The sequence below is a fragment of the Macadamia integrifolia genome, unplaced genomic scaffold (assembly GCF_013358625.1).
Source record: "Macadamia integrifolia cultivar HAES 741 unplaced genomic scaffold, SCU_Mint_v3 scaffold978, whole genome shotgun sequence".
Classification (NCBI taxonomy): domain Eukaryota; kingdom Viridiplantae; phylum Streptophyta; class Magnoliopsida; order Proteales; family Proteaceae; genus Macadamia; species Macadamia integrifolia.
The window spans coordinates 116,460-139,729 of NW_024870608.1; the positions used below are offsets into that span (position 1 = coordinate 116,460).

The 23,270-nt window shown below is 38.1% G+C and overlaps 1 protein-coding gene across 1 annotated transcript in view; it reads left to right on the forward strand.

Moving 5' to 3' along the window:
* Positions 1–1,761: 1,761 nt before the first annotated feature.
* The window catches only part of LOC122070709, a 24,969-nt gene continuing 3,460 nt past the window's right edge, over positions 1,762–23,270 (forward strand). Inside the window, exons 1-3 of the mRNA XM_042634920.1 lie at positions 1,762–2,148; positions 22,468–22,535; positions 22,662–22,834. Of these exons, the coding sequence (XP_042490854.1) occupies positions 1,896–2,148; positions 22,468–22,535; positions 22,662–22,834 (494 nt within the window). The 5' untranslated portion in view covers positions 1,762–1,895. The remainder of the gene's footprint in view (positions 2,149–22,467; positions 22,536–22,661; positions 22,835–23,270) is intronic.

A 23,270-nucleotide genomic window follows, 5' to 3' on the forward strand; every position in this document is an offset into this window, starting at 1 on the left:
ACCTTACTTTTAACTCTCTTAACAAGAAAATACAAATTAAGATTTAGATAGCTTTCACACTTATATCTTCAAACCCCAAATGCTAGTAAGACATTGTTTTAAGATCTTGAGAGGTAAACCTACTAAACATCATATCATTTTTGTCAAAGTTGTTTTTTGTCCGAAAGATCTTAGAACAAATCCAAAATAGAATGTATAGTAATATCATTCTTAGATGCATAACATAATATGAACATGTCATCACCATAGAGAATTCCTCTACCCAGATGTAAATGTCATATTACCTTTTAGGTTTCTTTTTTCCTTAATAAAAATAGATTATAAATTTTAAAACGTAAGTAATCTAAACATCGTCCTTCATTTATCTAGAATTTTTTTTTTAATAATCTTTCACTCTAGTATTCACAATTGCCAATAATCCTTCCTTGTGTGGGCTAAAGCCCAAATACCACCTAGTTTGCGTTCTGACTTGTCCTACAGTCCTAAGTCCTATCCCCTTTTATCTTGTATATCTGTTTTTTTTTTTTGGTGAAAACCTTGTATATTTGTTTTATGGATGGAAAGGGGAGAGGCAGAAATAAAGTGGATATACTCAAGAATTTTTTTTCTTTCTTATACTCAAAATTCCCTACGAGCCATATCCATTTAATTCATCATTGAGATTCGGATATTAACCCAAATCATTGAGTTTAATAAACAATATCTGACCCATATTAATTATAAACAATATGTAAAGAGCGGGACAAAAAATGGAAAACAAAACCTTTTTCTATAAGTACCATTAATAATTATTAGCATATTTATATGATTATATACTTAATATTCATGGTTGGGCTAGGTTGGGTTGGGTTGGGTTGGGTTGGGTTGGGTTGAGACCTCAACCCAGGCCCAACCCAACCCTACCTCGGGCCTGAAAGTCTCAATCCTAACCCATCCTATGGGCTGAAATCTCAGCCCAAGCTCTGTTCAGGCTCAAGGCGGGTTAGGGCTGATTCGGGTTGGTCGAGCTTTTTTGACACCCCTAATCGAAACTTCTGTTATCGTACCCTCATGCCTTATATGATGGTATTTATGGTGGTTTTAGTTTTAGTTCATGATGGGTATTCAGGGGTTTTAACTCTTTAGGGGCAAACTAGGGATTATATGAAAAAAGAGACTGACTTAACAGCTGGACACGATAGAATGAACTTTTCTGTTTGAGGGGAGGTTAGTGATATATATGAAAAAACGTAAGGGGAACATGATATTTCCCCATAGTCGGGTTTCTTAAAACCCTAGACCCAACCCTTGGTCCTCAAAATTTAACCCAGGTCCAACTCAACCCTGTCGATTCATGTTCATGCCCAACCTTGCCAAGTTCATACCAATCCAATCCGGTCCTAATTGACCTTGTCAAGGCCTGATTAGGTCGGGTTGGACTGACCCTGGCTTCTACAATAGTTGGATTAACCTTGATTAACCTGTTTTTGCCATTCATATCATATATATTAAAAAATATATAAAAAAATAAAATATCAATAAGAGCTGTAAATTCTAATATAAAAATTTATGGTTAAATTTCAGACCGAATTGAATCAGGCTAAGACCTCAACCCAAACCGACCTAACCTTGACCCAAGGTTGAGGTTTTTCAACCCTAACCAGCCTTTTGCGTCAGAATACGTGAACGAAGCCCTATTCGAACTTGGGCTGCGCTAAGGCGGGTTTGAATGGTCTGGGCCAAACTTTCACCCGTAGTGCCCTATTTAAAATTTCTCGAGTTTTCCAGTCGTACCGAAAAGAATTCGCGCTAATTTGAAGTAAAAAATCAAGACGGGGCCTTGTGACGGAATGAAGAACCTTTGCGAAAGGAATAGAGCAGGAGAGTAGTAGCGCGAGCCACTCGGGAACAGAGCAATGAACTGCAAGGCGGTATTGCGTCGTTGTTGCCGCAAGTCTCTCCTCCGTTCATCTACTAGTATTAGACCCCAGCAATGGACCAGGACGACGTCTGAGACCTCACGCCCTTCTTCGTCTCTTCGTTCTCTGTTTTGGTTTCCGATAAAACCAACCTCTTCTTTTTCTTCCTCTGTCACTCTTCGGTTTCTAAACACCAGCAGCTCTTGCAATGAGAAAAATGATGATGATGATGATGAAGACCCAAATCAAGGTAACTGCTATTTGCTAATGCCCCTTGTCTTTCCGTTGCTTATTTGTTTATTTTTGGGTTTCGACTAAGCTTTTGTTAGGAAGAACCATTAAGAATCCATAGGTTCTCCATTTACGACATCATTATGAACAACCCTTATAAATTATCTATTTAACTATCACTTAATTATTCATAACTGTCCTGATGAGATGAATTCTTAAGTGGACTTAACCATTTGGTGTTCACTTTTTAACATCTCTGATGATCTGCAATCTGGATTTTTATTTCGGAGTGCATATTTTCCGGTTATTTGGTTGTAGACTACTCATTTCACATTTTCCTCTTTTGGAGTTCCTAAGAAATGAAACGACCGTGGTGACCAGGACCTTTTGCGATTTTCAAGTTCTTACCTTCTAGCTCATCTGCTTATGAGCTTGTATTTGAAATTGCTCCAAAATAAGTTCTATTTCTCATGACCTTAGTGGGAATGTGACATCTGGGAATTTCCAAGGGGATATGTAGGATTTATATCTGAATGTATCGCCTTTTTTTTTTTGGTTAACATATCTGAATGATATGCCTCCTCCTGACTCATTTTGTTGGTAGAATACATTTAGATGTTTTCCAATTAGAATACTAGGATAAGTTCTTTGATCCTTGATTTTGACGGCTGATATTAATGTCAAATATGAGAAATGGGTTTTGCCCTTTATTCTCGGTTATTTTCATTCTTGTGTAAGATTTTATGGGATGGATATGATATGGTAATGATGTTCTATAGGAAGTGTGCCATCAAATCCATATTTATATGGTTTAAACATAATTAATTTGTGTGATTTAATTAGTGGTTTTTGTCCTTGGGTTTTAACCTAAAAGTTTTGAGACTGTGAATAGAATCGGGCAATCCGTTCATGTGGTCATCATACTGTGTGCTCTCAGATGTGTGTGTGTGTGTGTGTGTGTGTGTACATTGAATTAGATCACTTGAGAATCTTGAATGGACTATTGTTAGTTGTTTGAGGAATAAGATTCTCATTTATAGCTTAAGATTAGGTCTCCTAACCAGAGAGGTTCTTATTGTTGTAGTTAGGCATTATGAGTTTTGGTGTACTAACAATTGATGCTTCCCTTACTATATATTGGTGTATTGGATTCATGGTGTTTGATTGTGAACAATAGAGATGCTTGAACCCACTTTCATTTGAGGAAGAATATTAAATAGTGTTTTTATACTAGATTGGACGAAATCCGAATCCGGTGGCACATTTTGTAAATATTTTATAGAAGGGTTTTGAAATATATTTATATTTATTTTATAATAATGTTTTGGAAATGTTTTAATAGTTTAATCGGCAGTTCAGATTCTTTGCACATGGATATACAACTGACTAGGGTGGTATCAGAGTTATTTTATTGGGACTCAAAAGATTTTACCATTGATATTTTAGGTAGATTTCCCAATAGAATTGTGCCTCTTCCTTTATTTTAGCTTCCTTGGATTGTATTTTGCAGCTTATCTTCATAGGGGGGAAGAGAGAGAGAGAGAGGTGAATATCCTAAATCAGGGTAATCAATTAGGAGACCAAATTGCTGGGATTTACTAATTGAGAGAATCAAGGGATGAAAGGAAGGCAACCAAATATTAAAGTCTCCTCTCCCTACTACCGAATTCTGTGTGTGTGTGAGTTAAGTTCCTTAGGAGGCATTGCATCTGTGGTGCTCAACTCAAGTTTTCTTTCCTCCCTTCCTTAAGATGTATTTTTGAATTCTCTATACCCACAATATGATTGATTATGGGTCTAATGAGATTAGATGAGCTAAATTTATTTTTTTGCTGTGTATTCAATCAACTCTTTCAATTAGTGTCTCAGCCTCCCGTATGTAGGACGGGGTTTTAGGCTAGAATTGGGGATTTCTTAATTAAAATCAGCGTCTTGAACGTTTAAGTTCTTTGTCTATGTTTGCATGTGTTAGAAAATGGTAGTTCCTCGAAGATACTTTATGGATGCATTGTGGCATGAGTTGATTTGTTTCTGAAAAAAAAAAAAAAAAAAAAAAAAAGAAAAGGAAAGAAAAGAAAAATTAAATCAAGATATGAAATGTTGGAAAATCAAGGATGATTTGATCAAAAGTTGACACCCACTTGGTCATTCTTCCTCTTCGAGGAAATATAATTTTATTTTTCACATGCTTGCATCAACATGTGGATTGCATCGAGGTTTAAAGCATTGGTAGGTATCATATCGTATTGGCCGAGTCACATTGGCATCGGTTGGTATCGATGCGTCTTGCCATTTTTACTCTTGAGAGTTCAAAACTGAGTCTCACTGAACTAGGTAACTGATGTAGATCCCCATCATAGGCTACACTATTGCAGGAGGGAGATACAGCCAAGCAGCCATCGAGCCAGCCTTAAGGCTGATTCGATCTCCATCTATTAAAGGCGCATCGGCCAGCAAGATGGGCCCATCGATCCACTTAAGTTAAGTCAGCCACTTAAGTGTTAATTCAATTTAGTCATTAGTTAATAAGGCCCATTGGGCCCATCGATTTAAGTTGTCAATAAGGCCCATTAGTGGCCATCGATTTACTTGCTATTAGTTAGTACATACTTAGTTACCTAATTTGTATAGGTTTCTAATGTTAGTCCTAGTAGGAGTACAATTCCTAGTCCTAATGTGACTGCTATTAGGATAGTTTCTGCCCTCTATTAAAAGAGGAGCTATTGTACTCAGAATTCCAGATGGAATAAACAAAGATTGCAGTCAATTGCTTCTAAACAGCCGAGATAGCTGTGGGTGAGATGCCCGGGCCGAGATAGCCACTCCCACCCACATTCCTTGGTGGAATATATGTAGTTATGTACTTATGTTTGGTGTTTTGGAATATGCCACAACAAAATTCAGATATTAGGTAGAACTATTGTCGGGAAATAGGGAACAACAAATTACATACAAGATGCAAATTTTGTGATATTTCCTATTTTTTAGGTGGGGATAACTAGGTAGAAACAACAAATGACAAGGATTTTCAAATGTTGCCAAGTGTACATAGTGCCTTGTAGAGTTTAGCAAGACACTGCAAGAACATTCAAGGGCAGGTAAAGAGAGACCCATTAAGGTAAAAGAAGATGAGGAAAGGCTCACAAAATCTTGATGGCGAATTTTTTGGACTATGAAGGATCACATATGGAAGTAGAGGAGGATCCGAATTTGGCCTGGATGATGTGTAAGTTTCGACATGAAGCAAGGATGCATGACTAGAGCAGTGAGTAGTTGAGAAGAACTCAATTTTCTTAACCACAATGTTAGAGTCTTCTTCTCTTCCAGAGACAAGGTAAAGAAAGGGTAAGGGGCCTATTGGGGATAGTAATCCAGTGTTCTCGAGAATGTTTGACCAGCTTGTGAAGAGTGACAAGGGTAAGAGGAAGAAGAGACTGGACATCTATGACATGGATCCTACTTCCTTCAGAGAGAGGGATGAAGGCTAACAGAGGATAGAAGAAAGCATTCAGCTGAAGACATTGAGTTAAAGGATAGGGAGAGCAATTTCTGGATGGTTCCACAGTTCTATGATCCTGGCTCTCAAGGCAAAAAATCCTCTCTTCAAGGCTATGGTAAAGTGAGATTTAATGTTGTGGGCCAAATTGTTAAGCCAATAACACCTTATATGATTGCAGGGCCTTACCTTGATGATATTGTGGAAGAAGTGAATGGATATATTAAGAGGTTTGAAGAGCCTCTATATGGAGTGACCGCCATGTGTCATGGGTGGAGTAGGCTGACAAGATTGTCCATCATCAACTTCCTTATCTTCTGTGACGGTCGAACAATCTTCTACAAAGCCATTAACACATCCACATCTGGTGATATCAAGGATGCAGTATATTATCTAGTGATATCAAGGATGCAGTATATTATTAGTGATATCAAGGATGCAGTATATTGTATAGATTAGTGGTGAGGTTATGGACGAAATTGGGGAAGAGAATGTCATCTAGATAGTGACTGACAATGCATTAAATTTAAAATATGCAGGACATACCATCATGTCAGGCTGATCACAGGTGTAACTAATCCCAATAGATGATAATAGATGACTCCAACAATCACTAATAAACAAGTTCAGATCCAACAATAATTCTGAAATTTAAACAAAACCCTAATTTAGGTCAAAACTTCAAAAATTCACAAACTCACCCAATAGGGCTCCTTTGGGGCTTAAATTTGGACTTAATGGAGATATCTTATGCTAAACAAACAATCAAAATCTGGTCATGTTCCGACGGCTGAATAAACTTTTGGTAAGTTTCCAAAAACTTGAGTTGGAAGCTTCAGATGGTCCTCAAAATTGGATCAAAGGTTCCCCTTGTGATGCTCTATAATCCCTCCAAAGGGTTTTTTATTTGGCCTTCAGGTTGGGAAGATCTGATGATTCTTGATTTGGATCAAATATGAAACTTCTGGAGTTTTCTGACAACTCCCATATCTGCTTATTAAAAACCCTCCACAAGCTGGTTGAGTGTCCTCGGGGTTCTTTTGTAGTCCTCAAAGTCGGGGCCAGAATGGGTGGCTGCTTGTTGAGATCCGAAGGTTCTTGATCTAGGGCTGTAATAGAAGAAAACTGAGATCTTCCAATCTAGGCCTTATCAGGCCCTGGTCTCTAGGTTGAAGAATCCATTTGGGGTGTCAAGTAAAACCCCAAAAGCATGGAGTAACCATAACTCAAGGCTGGCAGATTTACTCAGAGAAGTGTCTTATAGGCTGCCTCAGGGTTTGTCTTATGTTTTTAGACGGTTGATATTGTTTCCTTGATGAAAAACTCAACAGTAGTCTTAACAACCCCAACAACCTCTTAATAATATCACAACCAATTAACAGAATGACAGAAAATGAAAGAAAGAATTGAAATTGATGGAGGGAAGAGAAAAGGGGGGGGGGGGGGAAGAGAAGTAGTTTTGGATCAGGCCTCTCACCTTCCCCTAGGCATCTCACCCTCTCAAAGTGATTCTCTCAGTCATGGATTAATTTCTCAAATTCATCAATCAACTTGTGTTCCATTACAATCGATGAGGTTCCTTATATAGCCTTACAATGCTGATAACAAATAGGAAAGTGCTAAAATTTGGAAACAGAAACTGATTTAGAACTACTAACATAACTTCCTAACCTCTGTACTTGATAAGCAAGAAAACATGAAATAGAAACCGACTAAAACTCCTGAAAGGAAAAAATAGCTAACAGCTGTAGGAAACAAATTCTCAAACACCAGAAAAGGAAACCAGTCCATGGGTTAGCAAGCTGAACAATCCTTTTATTTTCTTGTTGAATAAGTCTCTCACTAAGAGATAAAGACCAAGATCGAGAGAGGGTGGTGGGGGAGAATTGGCCTTCTAGGAATCTAATTCGATGCTGTTGAATGGGATCTTCAATAGGACAAGTAACAACCAATTTAGGGAATAAAACTGAAATAAAATTGTCATTCAGAAATATTCTCCAAATTATTCTGCTAGAAGATGCTTTGTTAACTCCCAATCGATAGCCCTTGCCGTCCCCTGTTTTCTTGCTGCTCGACAGCTGTAGTACAACCCAAATTTTAGGCCGGCCTTGACCCAGCTTTGACCCTCCCTTTAGGGACTCAATCTACATCATACCCTTGTGTTGAAGAGCAGGCATTTATTTTGGACATTGTGTGCATCACATTGTATCGATTTGATTTTCAAGGTTATTGGAGATATGCCTGAGGTCCAAAAGGTGGTTGCTGATGCAAGGAAGATCACCAACTTCATTTACACTCATAATTGGGTTTTGGCATTGATGAGGAGGCACATGAGAGGGGATTTGGTGGGGCCCCACAACCACAAGATTTGCCATAAATCATATTGTATTTGATAGCCTTTGTTCTTAGAAGGAAGGTCTCCTTAAAATGTTTTTACCTATTGAGAGTTGAGCCTAGTTGTCATGTTCTTATGCAAGGTCATAGATTGGGAGAGATGTTTAAGACTCGTCATGTCCAAGGTTCTTAATCTCAGCTTCAAGGTTGACTGAAACCGAGATATCCCAGGTTTCGATCAAAACCTCGGATTTTTCTGGGCTAAACTCGAAACCAAGGTCTTGAGGCTTAAAAATTTTTTTGACCACATTTTTTTTACTCCCTATATTTTTAAAACCATTTTACACCTATTCAATGAATTTTTTTCACAAAAAAGAACCCCAAAATGGTACTTATGGTTTGGACCCAAGTTTGCTAGTGTACGTTTGAATGCTATTATACACTACCTATTATACATCTACTACATTTAATTTAGCTATTGGAAATGTAATATGCAATTAAAACAATAAAATCACAAACAATGAAATCATACATTCGGTTAGGGAATTACAGGTATACAACACTCACCAATCCCTACCATATGGAGTTTCTTAGTGGGTCTAATCCATGACCTGCATATCTGTTGAGAGGAATAGTGGCTTGTGTCCAACTTAACACTAGCCCTCTTTATTTATGATAGCGGAGAGAATGTTCTAGAATATTACAAGGACCACTAGACCCCTAAAGAACTTAGAGACCTATTTAGATTCTAAAATGTCCCTAAAACCCATTATTACAATACTCCCCCTCAAGCTGGTGCATAGATATCACATATGCCCAACTTGTAGATAATAGGATGAAACATCTTATGAACTAAGACCCTTCATAAATACATCAGCCAGTTAGTTGTTCACTGCTGGTAATAGAGGGTACAATGATAAGATCCATAGCTAGTTTCTCTTTGATGAAGTTCTGATCGATCTCCGTGTTTTTGGTTCAGTCATGCTGGATAGGGTTGTAAGCAATGTTGATTGCAGATTCACTATTATAAAATATCTTAATACGAATAGTAGCAGGGAGAGGAAAATCTGTAAGAAGACATGAAGCCATAGAAGCTCACAAATGCCATGGGCCATAGCATGGAACTCTGCTACAACACTTGACCGGGCAACAACAATTTGTTTCTTGCTTTGCCACATAAAAAGGTTACCACTAACAAAGGTGCCATAACCAGTGGTAGACCTGCAGCCATCAGGAGAACCTGTCAATCAACATTTGAGTAAACCTCAACCTGAAGTGATCATAAGGAGAAAAAAGGATGTCACGTCCTGGGCCAGATTTCAGGTAACGGAGAATGTGCAACACAACTTCCATGTGTGACGAGTAAGGATCATGCATGTACTGGCTAACCAAGCTGACTGCATATACTATGTCGGGGCGTGTGTGAGAAAGATAGATCAAACACTTAACTAATCTTTGATATCTCCCCTTGTCCATAAAATCACCTTCCTTGCTAACCAGGTGACCGTTAGCATCAATAGAAGTATCTTCCGGCTTGCACCTTAACATACTTGTCTCAGAAAGAAGGTCAAGCACATACTTTCGCTGAGACAAGTAGATTCCACGAGAAGACCTAGCAACTTCAATGCCAATGAAGTAACGAAGCTGTCCAAGGTCTTTTATCTTGAATTCCTCACACAGGTATTTCTTGAGGTGAGAAATCTCAGCAAGATCACCTCTTCTAACAACAATATCATCTATATAGATAATTATGATGGCAATTTTTTCCACCAAGTCTCTTGATGAACAGAGTGTGGAAGTAATTGTTTTTAGAGTAGCTTGTAGAAATCATAGCCTTGTGAAAGTGCCAGAACCAAGCACGAGGGGATTACTTTAGCCCGTATAATGCACACTTCAACTTGCACACCTTTCCTTGGGGTTTAGAGCAAGTAAACCCTGGAGGAATGTCCATATACACTTCTTCCTCAAGTTCCCCATGAAGGAATGCATTCTTCACGTTCAGCTGTTGAAGGTCCCAACCTAAGTTTAACATCACAGGGTAAGATAACACGAATTGTGTTCATCTTAGCCATTGGAGCAAACGTCTCTTGGTAGTCAATCCTATAAGTCTGAGTGAAGTCCTCAGCAAAAAGTCTAGCCTTGTAATGATCCACTGTACCATCAGCCTTCTATTTAACTATGAAGACCCATTTACAACCGTCTTCTGTGATGGAAGACACTAAATCCCATGTGTCATTCTTCTTTATAGCTTACATCTCCTCAACCATAGCTACTTGCCATTGTGAGTTTGCACTTGCTTCCTGTCAGGTATGGGGAATAGACATTGAGGACAGAGAGGATACAAAACCCTAGTTAGTTAATTCACGTATTATATGATCGCCCCGTATTTTTCGGTATAAAAATATTTTCAAAGAAACAGAAAAAACCAGGTTCGTTTAGGAAATCCGTTCTAATCACGTTTAAAGCGCATGTCTGTTTTATTAAAGTGATAAAACGGCTTAATATATCTTAGTTCATAACGCTTGGGAACTTGATGCCTATTTACATTTGCCTTCTGTTTTGATTTATATCTCGACTTTAACACACTCCCTTTCCAAAGTTATGATGTGGGATTAAACCTTAAAGGAAGAATCTTGACTTTTGAGTCTTTGACAAAATAGTTTCATTGAACTGACTGAAGTGGAAGGTGAAAGGCTAACGGTACTCACCAAGTCCTGATTTGAAAATTGAATTCTCTTTCCCACTTTAAGTCTCCCACCTACACTTGGCAAGCGTTAATTGAACCGTCTCCCATGTTTCTCAAATCTCTTTCCACGATTTGAGTCTTTGTAACGTCCCATATGGTGCCTAGAAAGGGTTTGTTTATGGTACCAAACCCAAACAGATAGATATTTGGTTGGTGGGACAAGTTTGGACTTGTAGAAGAATTGATATACGTATACCAAAATTGAACCAGGTACATAAAGGCATACCAAAAGCTTTACCCCCCCCCCCAAAAAAAAAAAAAAAAAAAAAAGGATATGCTGAAAGCTACATCAGGAGGTGGCTATAACTATTGGACTTTTGATGTGTGTGCATTGCCCTTTTTTGGTACCGTATTATTCAAATTTAAACGTTTAAGACACATACAATACCATACATTTTTGTATTTTTTCTGTTTTAAAATATTTGACTGTCCCATTCATGTTATAAGCCATTTGAAACATAGCCGTACTGAACACTGTCTTTTTAACATTCCCGTTTTAACTAATAATGCACAAAACTATAATAGGATGGAGAAAGTAAGTCATGAGAAACAGTTTTAGCAATAAAATGTAAAGTACAGGACCTAGTGCCTTTGCGAACAACAATGGACAACTCAAAAGAAGGACCAACGCTAACAACTGGAACATCAACAGGAGGGAAAGGAGAATTACCTGGGTCCGAGGGGACTAGATTTGGTTCGAGAGGAGATGATTGGCGTGGTAGAGTAGGTGCAGGATGTGCAGTGGTCTAGGTCTATTGTCTGGGACCATAAACATGCATCTCTGGACAAGGTCGAGCTGGAGTAGGAGTATCAGTCCCCCCCTGAAAAGGGACATCAACAGGGATAACAGATAGTGATGTAGCAAGTTCAAGAGTCGGCACATCTTTCACTGTGGAAGAAGGTTCCCCTGAAGAGGTGGCGTAGTGTAGTAAGACGTAGATTTGTGAAAGACAACATCCATAGTCACAAACCAATGCTGAATGGGAGGGTGAAAACAACGATAACCTTTCTGAGTGGGAGAGTAACCTAGAAAAATGCACCGGACACTATGAGGATCAAACTTCCCATGAGGATGATGATCATTAGCATAATAGACACAATTGAATACTTTGGGAGGAACAAGAAAAGTAGTAGAGCCTTAGAGAAGATCCAGAGGAGAGCGGAAGTCAAGGACTTGAGATGGCATTCAGTTGGTAAAAAAAGCTGTAGTGAGAACCATGTCACTCCAGTATTGGGGAGGAACATGCATTTCAAACATGAGAGAGTGTGCTACTTCACAAAGATGACAATTCTTCCGCTCCGCAACACCATTCTGAGCCGGAGTATCAATAAAATTGGTTTGATGGATCATCCATGAGCTGAAAGATAAGCCTGAAAAGATCCTCGTAATATTCACGGCCATTGTCACTTCGAAGAATCTTAATAGTAGCACCGAATTGGGTTTGCATCATATGGTGAAACTGCTGAAAGTAATGAAAAGTCTTGCCCTTGAATTGCATCATATAAACCCAAGTGGTCCGAGAATGGCGAATGTATCAATGAAAAAGGAGTGACACTATGGTTTTAAGTATCTCCGATATTGATACGATACCCTCCGATACGTATCTTAAATTTAGTCGGTCGATACGATACACCGATACGATACATTGAATTTTTTAAATCATTTCATATCGATATATATCCTACAATACATACCGATATGTATCAATACACCACTAATACACATCGATACGATACGACATGCCTCGATACGACTTTATGAAAAATATAAAATTGAGGTAAAATGTACGTTTCGGTATGTATTGGTACATATCGGTGAGTATCGGTATGTATTGATCGGTACGTATCGGTATATATCAGCACGTATCGGTGAGTATCGATATATATTGGTACGTATCGGTGAGTATCGATACGTATCGGCGCTACGGTCATATAATGGCCAATATGGGTAATTTTTCAGAAAAAAACAATTTTTTGAAGGGTTTTTGTTCCAAAGTTGCTGTAAGCCATATTTCTCTCTAACTAAAGTGGAAATCAAGGTTGGGAACAAGGATTTTACATTTATGGGACAACTACAGACCTTGAATTCTTAGTACGATACCCTCAATTTAGTGTTTATACATAATACATGTTATCAATAGCTTTTTTTAACAAATTCTTTATGCAAAAGTATTTAAAAAAATGTTTCCTATCCATTTATGTGTGTATCTTTAGCGTATCTTAGTGTATCTTCGATACGATACGATACCCTCCGATACGTATCTTAATTTTGACTGATCGATACGACGACCGATACCGATACTTTAATCCTTGAGTGACACTTTTATTTCTAGAAACAGATTAAGTGGTCTGAGTTTTTTGGCAAATGCACATGCCTCACAAAAAACTGACTCGAAGTACAATGCTTAAAATAAGAGAAAAATCCTTGCTAAAGTTCTTAAAGGAGGATGTCCTAATCGACGATGCCACTGTAGTAACTCAGAGATGGGGTGACGTAGAGGATGTCTGAAGAGCCTGACAAGAGACCAACTCCGAGGCATCATGAAGTAGATACAGACCACCACGCACCCTACCAGAGCCAATCGTTGCCCTTGTTACAATATCCTGAAAAACACAATGAGACGGGAAAATGTGACTTTACAATTAAGACTGGAAATATGACTACTAATGGATGGTGCCACCAGACTGTGGGGCTATGCCAAGGGACTGAGTGCTAAAGCAAGTGTAGATCTCTCTGTGGGAGCGGCAGAAGGATGTGACTATGTGAGAGGGAGAGCATATTGTTATGACGACTGACCTCAAGTTGGATCACAACATAAGCCTGATCCAAGGTAGGAAAAGGAGTACGACTCATAATCTGGGACCGCTGCTAATCAAACTCCACATTCAGCACTGCCAGGAAGTCATAGACCCGGATCTTGTTCTCTCATTTCTGAAATCCAGTGACATTAGTAGGAGTGGAGGGAGTATACTCCTTATAGAAGTTAGCTCGAAGTTAGCTCATAGTAGTACACTAGTACTGTGATAGTGTGAGACCTCTCTGCCTCAGATCCCGAACCTTTTGGCGCAGTTCGAAGACCTGAGCATCATTCCCCTCCTGGGAGTAAATCTCTTGTACAGTCTTCTAGATCTTCGTAGTAGAGTCAAGAAGGAGATAGCCACTTGAGAGCTGTGGTTGCATGGAGTTGACAAGAAAGGCCATAACCAGAGAGTTGGCATACTCCCACTGGTCATTCTCAGGGCCTGTGGTCAAATGCTTTGAGGTTCTAGTGAGGTGCCCGTAATGGCCACGAGACTTGATGGAGATGAGGATAAGGAGGAAATGTGACCACATAAGGTAGTTTTTACCATTAAGCTTGACAACATAAGGAGGAAAGGTAAGAAGAGCTGAGGTGTCTCCGCCAATGGAACCAGAAGAGTTGGGAGACATGGTTGCAACTTAAAGAGGGCTCTGCTAATCGAAAAGGCATGAGCCGGAGGTAGAAGAAGCACCAAAAACCATCAAAAAGTAGGAAAAAACCTAAAAACCCACAAATCGATAAAGGGTGAAAACCTTGACTTATCGATATTGGGGAGTTCTCTGGAACAGAGTCCTAGGACGGTAAAGTGCTAGATCATACCACTACAAGGATAGGGAGCACCAATCACAACCAACATTGAGACGATAAGAGAATCAAGCAAGGAAAATGCACTCTAGCATAACAAATTGATTTTGGGGGAAAAAACCCTGAAAAAGTCGATGGAGATGGGGACTGGGTCTCTGATAATTGCGGAAGAGAGTCTGAGAACCTAGAGAAGAAGATGGAGGGTTTAAGGAACTACCACCCACACAAAGGGTTTTGGATCCAAAGGCTCTGGTACCATGTTGGATGGGGTAATGACTTGTTTCACTAGCCCTCTTTGTTTATAATAACGAAGAGAGAGTTCTAGAGTATTACAAGGACCATTAAATCCATTATTATATCAAAAGGATTAGAAAGAAGAAGAGAAAAAGACCAAAGAATAGAAGATCATGGAAGGAGAGAAGCACGCATCATAGCCATGGTTCCAAACCGAAACTTGATTCAATTCTTGAAACTCAAGATTGTCTTTCTCCATCGAGTTACATCAATATAAAGGAAAAGTCAAGACAAATAGAGAAACTAATTGCAATGGAAACTATAGCAAGATAGAAATAAAATCCTACTCATAAAACTTGTCTCCCAAACTAACGTGGCTGTTTTAACTCTAAAAAGGTAAGAAATAAAGAAATCAATCAACCTAAATTTAATCAATCTTCCAACTGCTTCACCCTTAAGAACATTATAGTGTATGGTGTTTCAGTTTGACGATGTCGGGCCTTGTTATACATGGTTCGAATGACTCTTAATTATTCTGAATTATCTTTGTAATGTTTGCATTATGCCTTGAAAATAACAATGCATATTCCGACAATATTCAAACTATGTTAGTTTGTAAGGTGCATTTTGAATAGTGGAAGAGCAAAAGCCTAATCTACGACTTCTTAAAGTTTGGGGACTGCATCGCTCACATGCAAAAGCAGTTGACATATAAGGTTGAATCTAGGTCAACTTTTCTTAGGATGCTCAAGTAGCACTATAGGGTTTTGTAATCCTGTAGAGTAGTTTGTTGTGTGACGTTCCTTTAAGAAGATCATATCATGTCATGATAAGATCCGATGGTTATAGAAAAGTTTTCCTACGACCAAGTTCTTTTTGTATAGCTGAACCATTGACCGAGTCTCCCAAATTTGTGGAACATCCTCTTGAGCCTTGACGTAGTGAGAGGACTATGAGATCTCTTATGCATTGTACCCTTTTCATAGAGAAGGATTGACGCAGAACCAGGATTGAAAACCCTGCTCGGTTTGCTTGTGGGCCCACCCGGACACTAAATAGCTTCCAATTAAAGGTAATGGCACACCCATAGTAAACTATAAATTTTAAGGGGTAAGTTGGTTGTTTAATAGGAGAATGGACGAGAAGAAATTGTATTTCTTGATCAAAGGTAGACTTGGAACAAACATAAAATAAAGGGTATGAAGAAATTATGGGTAAAAGGAGGGATAGTTATGTACCGAGAAAGAGGAAGTTAATGATGGCTGAAGGACAACATACAAAACCATCTTCAACCTTGGCCATATACAAATTATTGTGAGAGAGGAAAAAGATACTTCTTCTTCAACCTTGGCCATATACAAAACCAGAAACCAGTGGAAAAGAGGGCTTTGATTTAGAGGTTAGAACTCATCAAGGAGAGCTCCAAATGAACCAAAATTTGGGGCTTGAATCGCAACTCTTAACTCTCCCAAAAAGGCTAAGTATCAGTTCAGGAAGACATGCAGAAGGGGAACTGGAAGGACCTGAAATCTGTTCTGGTGGTAGAACATGAACCAGTCTCTGTTGCAGGTATGAACACCTAGATCAAAGGGGAGTTCAGGTTTAAATATTAGGGGTTTGAATCACCTGGAGATAGGTGACCTTTGACCCAAATTTCAGGCACAATAGGTGAGGAACAAGGGAGTTGGAATACTATATATCGCTACCAGTAATTAGTTGTAGGAACAAAGAATGGAGGCAGCCCCAAGGATAAGTAAGGATTAAGAATAAGGAGGGGAAGAGAGAGAATCTCATTGGGAAGAAGGTGAGAGGCGAGGGAGTGTCTCAGAATCACAGAGGAAAGAGAAGACAGCCACACAGTGAGGCCGGAGCACCACGCAGGTAATGTCAACAACTCAAAGTTCCATTAATCAAAATGGAATAAAACGATGGTTAAAAGCTACTATTTAAGGAGGAAAATAAAAGACTCCTAATTGTAATCTAAAATTGAATTTAAACTTTACTCTAACTTGAACTCAAAAACTATATCTCTACTTGACCTATTAACACTAAAAAGAAGAGCAATATAAATACAACTTGATGTAGACACCCATGCTGGCCTACACTGGGGAATAAAACCAGCTATCCTTGCCAGCTTTTGAGCTGATCAAGCCAGCCAGTGATGGGCCCAATTTTGTCCTATGCGGGTCCAACACTACAGGCCATCGAACCAGCATAGATGCCACTTATTATTGCAGTATTTTAGTTCCTTACTGGCCTTCTAGACGATCCTTCAAATTGCGACCTCCATAGAAGCTGGGTGTTGTCTTTTGTGTGTTTGACCAGTCAAACTACAAGTTGTCTAAGTAAAGTTAGTCTTCTAGAAGTCCCTAGTATTGTCTATGTTTCCTTAGAGTACAAGTTAGTTTTAGTTGCTAAAGACCTTAGTTTCTAATTTCAGATTAATTTCCTTTCTGGTTTGTTTCTAATTTGTATGGCTGTGCCTAGCCTATTTAAGAGAGATCATTGTAACACTTTTACAATTAATGAAAGATTAAAGAATTGCAGCCATCGTAGCTCCAAAACTCTTGAGATAAGATGTTCAAACAGCTGAGATAGCTATGCTATGGGTGAGAGGCTCAGGCTGAGATGGCCAATATCCCACCACATCTATCCCAACTCTATCCTTCTCTACTTCTTCTTTCTTGTTTCTAACTTGTGAGACGGTGAATTTAGTTGTTTTATCATTATATGGAAGACCCAAAAGCCATCATTGCTTAGAGATCAAAGACCTGCCAAACCAAGGGATCGAATTCAGCCTTGTCAAGGTTTTCTACTCCAATCGATCTCCACAAGATCTCTCAGCCTGCTTCCCAGATTCCTAAACCCTTTTAAGGTTTTGTTGAGGCCATAGTTGTCAAGGCGTCGCCTAGGCGACGCCTTGGCGTCCAGGCGGTTTGCCTGGGGCCTAGGCAACAGCCGCCTTGTTGCACTGCATATCGCTTTGTGTTTCGGCACTTAATATTTGTTATTTCATTTACTTAAGATATTATTCATAAATAAGCAAATACCCCCTATTTGAATCCAATAAAAATAGTTTAAAAATCAAATTCCAAAAGGAAAAAAAGTCAACCCCCCAGTCCAAGAACAAAAACTAGATTTTGGTTATAGGGACGATTTTCAACTTTTAAATGCTAGGGTTTTTCTCAATTATGAAAATTTTATAAATTCTATCATGTTAAAACATTGCTAAAAACCAAAAGTTCGGTAAAAAAATATTTTGTTTTGATATTCATAAAATTATATTCATTCAGACAATTTTAACAGTATTCGCGCACTTAAAAATAAGTTTGACTGAAGCATAACTTTGTCATTGCAACTCAGATTTAAGTAATCTTAGACTTGTTAGAAAGCTGGTTTTATATTATAACTAATACAAAAAGTCTCATGTAAAAATAAAATCATTTGACCAGTCAAACTTATTATAAAATAAGAGCATTTCTCTAAATATTAATTTTTTATAACTTAATATGACTTAATGTTAATTTTTTATGATTTAATGTGGCTAAATGTTGATTTTTAATGACTTGATGTGGCTTAATCTTGATTTTTTATGATACAAGGTATATATAACTTACTAAATAATGTTAGAAAATAGGAAAAATAAAAAATAACACTTGTTCGCCTAGTTCGCCTTAAGGCGGACGCCTTCTCGCCTAAGCGCTTAGACAACCCTCCACCGCCTTGGTTCGCCTTGGCGCCGTGACAACTATGGTTGAGGCCATCAAGGACCATCTTCGATTCAAGTTTGAAGGCCATCCTAGGCTAGGTCAGCCAGCCGTAGCCTTTTTTCTCCTTCTGTCCGAAACCCTAATTGAGCTAGGGTTTGACTGGGGTTTTGCTGCGCTGCTGCAATCTTGTTTGGGAACCTCTTGGGGAGTTATTTAGGTCTATCCTAGACTTATAGTTGACCTGGTGTGAAGTTCCTAAAACCCTCTATTTTGTGAGTTTCTATTTCAGAACTAACCAATCTCTGTGAAGCTTTTTTTTGGTTCCCTAATCTGAAAATCAAGTCTGATTGTTGGTATGGAGTGAATAAACTATTGGGGTTGTTTGCCCAGGGTTTAAAGTATCGGTCGGTATCGTACCGTATCGGCTGATACGTATCTACCGATACGATACATGAAATTTTTATAACCCTTTCGTATCTACCGATACGATACATGAAATTTTTATAACCCTTTTGTATCGATACGTATCTTACGATACATACCGATACGCACGGATACACACTGATACTCACCAATACTCTATGAAAAATTCAAAATCGAAGTGAAATGTACGTTTTGGTACGTATCGGTGTGTATCGGTATGTATCAACCGATACACACCGATACGGTCATAAAATGGCCAAGATGGGTAATTTTTCAGAAAAAACACAATTTTTGAGGTGTTTTTGTTCCAAAGTAGCTGCCAACCATTTTTCTCTTTAACTAAAGTGGAAATCAAGGTTGGGAACAAGGATTTTACATTTATGGGACAACTACAAACCTTAGATTCTTAGTGCGATACTCTTAATTTACTGTTTATGCATAATACATGTTATATATAGCTTTTTTTAAACTATTTTTTTATGCAAAAGTGTATAAAAAAGTGTTTCCTATCAATTTATGTGCGTATCTTTAGCGTATCTTACCATATCTCTGATAAGATAAGATACCCTCCGATACGTATCTTAATTTTGGCCGACCGATATGGCGACCGATACCGATACTTTAATCCTTGTGTTTACCTAGGGTAAACCACCTTACATCACATCTAATAAAAATCTAAATAAATAAATAAACTAAAATATCTTGTTGAACCCAAAATCAATTGGACCCAGTTCATCTCCATCTGGGTTACCCAATGGGCTTGGGCTGGAAGGAATTCTCCTGGCATCTAGAAAGAAAATTTAGAAGAGTTCTACAAAGTTTCTGGTTCTTTGGATTCGTACACACCTTTAAAGTTTTAATTGTGGAGGCTATGTAGGATGCAGAGTCGTAGACACAACAAATGATAGAAGCTAAACTCTTTGGAATTGTTTCTGTGCATTGTAACGAGGTTTAGACTTTTGTTGGTTTATTATGAGGCGTAAAGCCCATTGGATGTAGGTGGATCCATGATATGAAAAAAGATTTGGATGGGAAAGTAGAGAAATTCAAAGCAAGACTTGTTGAAATTTGAAAAAGGTCATACCCTAGAGGAAGGGTGTTAGAGACTAATATCTTCAGTGCAATGGTGACGTTGTGGAAAGCTTCACACTTGATAGTGTTAGAACTGGAAATATAACGGTTAAACTACTTAGCTCAGTTATATCTTGAGAAGGTATTAATATGTAGCAGCCAAAAGGCCTTTACTTCTTTTTATAGTAGAAAAGCAAGGTGAGGAAGTTGTTGAGATCTATCTTTGGTCTCAAGCAAGCTTTTAGGAGTTGAAACATTCGCTTTGTTCAAACAATCAAATTGTTTGGCTCTGATAAGAATGTATGGACCTTGTGTTAAGTAGGAGTACATTTTGTTTCTGTCTAGTAAGGTCTTGTTCATTAGGATTGACTTGGATTTGTTGACATTTGTTGAAATGTCACTGTCCACTAATTTCTCAATATTGGATCTTAAAATAGAAAGTTAAATCTTCAAAATTAAACTTGTGAGACGTCCAATGATAGGATGTTATGGTAGCGTAATTTGGATTGATGGTTTTTATCAAGTTAAAATGGTAAGTTTCATTGAAAAGAAGTTTTATTTTCAAACATGGCATAGTTCTTTCTAGTCTTAATGACCTTAGTCTTTGAGGAAATGGATGTTTTATAAAAAGAATTCCTAAGCTTTGGCTGTGGGAAATTTTTATATGCTAAGGGTTTATTAGACCGGGTTTTTGTCATGGAATTGAGATTGTAAATAAATCTAGGAAAAGATAGTTGGATGGTTGTCATGTTTACGATCAAGTGGTTGAGAAAAACCAATGAGCTTTTCTTAGTTAAGGAGTTGAGACCTTGCCAGTCATGACTAAGGTCATGAGTAATACCAGTCTATTTGTAGACTGACGAGGATGGCAGTAAATCCACATTGACTCTGATTTTTCATTAGAGGTGATGATGATATTGTTTGGAAGTGCCCAAGAAGAAATTATATATTCCAGTATAGTAGTGGAAAATCTGGTTGGTAATAAGTAGCGTGACTGTCTAGTTAAGAAGCGTTCTTGACTAAACGGGTGATAGTTCTTGAGCCAGTGAAACAACCTATTGTCCAATTACGCGATGATAAGGGAGTTTTATATATGCATAGGAATTATAACATTCATCTTGTTGAAGATTGATCCGGTGGGCTGATGAGATCGACTCATGGAATAATCTTCAAATCTCTTGACTAAGTGATTGACACATCATATTGAGAACATGTGGGACAAAGTAATGGTTTTGATTTACAAATGGGAGATTGTTGCTAATTTATCCATTAAATCCATATTTATATCATTTAAACATAGTTCGCATGATTTAATGAAGGGCTTTTTCCCTTAGGTTTTAATCTAAAAGTTGTTCAAAACTAGGAAGAAAATTGGGCAATTCTGTTCATGTGTTTGTCGTATTTTGTGCTTTCAGAAATGTTGTTCCAAGACAAAAGTCGGAGTGTACATTGAATTGAATTACATGAGAATTATGAATGGACTACTGTCAGTTGCTTGAGGGACAAGATTCATATTTGTGGCTTACGATTGGTTTCGTAACCTGAGAGGTCCTTATCGTTGCAATCAGGCATTATGAGTTTGGTGTACAAATAATGCATTGAATTTATGGTATTTTCCTGTGAACGAAAGAGATGCTCAACAAGGAATACACTTTCTTGAGGGAGAATACCAAAGGAAGAGTATCTGTACTTGATGGAGCAAATCCGGATCCAGTGGCATGTTTTGTAAATAGTTTACAAAAATGTTTTTGAATTATATTAATTAGTGTAACATTTAAAATAATTGTTCTAGAAATGTTTTAATGGTCCAATCAGCGGTTCAAATTCTCTGCACAAGTATATACAATGGACTAGGGTGGTTACCATAATTACATATATGCCCTAAGTTCTGCTACATGATATTGTTAAGTGGAGGGATCTAAGCGTAGTTAACTATTTCTTTGGGAGATATCAGAGTTATGTCTACCTGAGGTGTACTTATTGGTAAATATCTTTGATTAGGAATCAAAGATATTATCCCTTGATATATTTTAGGTAGATTTTCCCAATGGGATGCAATCTCTTCCCTAATTTTAGCAACCTTGGATTTTATTTACCAGCTTCATTGTATTAGGGGAGAGAGGGATAGTTATCCTAAATCAAGGTATGATTTAGGTATCATTTATGAAGATGAATTGTTAGGATTCACTAATCGAGTGAATCAAGTGGTGGTTATCTTAAATCAAGGTAATCAATTAGGAAACCCAATTATTGGGATTTACTAATTCAGAGAATCAAGGGTATAACTTATGAAAGGAACACAACCAAATATTGAAGTGCACTCTCCCTACTACTGAATTCTCTCTCTCTCTCTCTCTCTCATTGTTTCTCTCTTAGCTGCCTCCATTTATTGTGAGCTTGGTTGTGAGAGCCCCTTGGGTTGTGGAAACCTTGAGTGTAGGAGAGTGTCTCCTTGTCGTTGTGCAAGCATTATTGATGTGGTCTGCTACAAAGTTCATGTGTTGCTGTGTAGAGGAAGAGTTATGTTCCCTCGGAGGCATTGCATTTTTTATGCTTGTAAACTTTTTTCCTTTTCTTGAGATGTATTCTTGGAATCTTCTATACCCACATGAGGATTGGTCATAGATCTAATGAGATTAGACGATCTAAATTTATCTTTCCACAGCATATTCAGTCAATTCTTTCATGTTCTTTCTATCCTTAATATTTAGATTTGTAGATGAGATGTTTGAAGATGGTGAAACCACTGATGGATGGGAAGAGGAGGAAGATGATGTTGAGCCTGAGGTATAGTGGTTTATGTGATAATTTCTGTTTTCTCCTTTCATTTTTACAGAGTTTACTCAATCTTTGTTTTTCTTTTGGTGAATACTCAAATCTTTGTCTTACTAAATGTTATTTGTACAAATCTAGTTTGGTGATGGAGGTGATGGGGGTGGAGTGGTATTGGGAGATGTTCCATGGGGCGAGAAGGTTCTATCTATTGCTCGTGAGGTCGTGCTAAATTTCAGTGATATGGATCTTTATGCATTCAAGGTTTCTCCTCGAGGATACATTTATGTAAGGATGGATAAGCTCTCAAACAAGTGAGTCCTCTACTGGATTATATTGTGCCATCTGTGTTAAATATTTTTTTTCTTTATATACAGCATTTTATTCGAGTTAGAACGAAGTATAAATCCTACTTTCTCCAAAGAAAACAGTTAGACTTTGGGGTATTTTTGTAGTCAAAACTGAAAGGGCATCCATCAGATAGTTTGGATACCTGGGAGTGCTGATGACAGTTTGTAAAATGAGTATAATATAGCATGGTGTCTATTCTTATAATCATGCATAAGTATGAACATCTTTCTCCCTTTTCTCTTCCTTGCATATTACAAAATCCCATTACAGTTTACCATTTTGGTAAAAAAAGAAACTTCTGGTTGTTGGAATGATGTAGAATGACAAGAATATGAAGGCAAAAATGAGGGTGCCAAGGGGGTCCCCGACCCCCTTGACTCCCCCCCCCACACCCCCCCC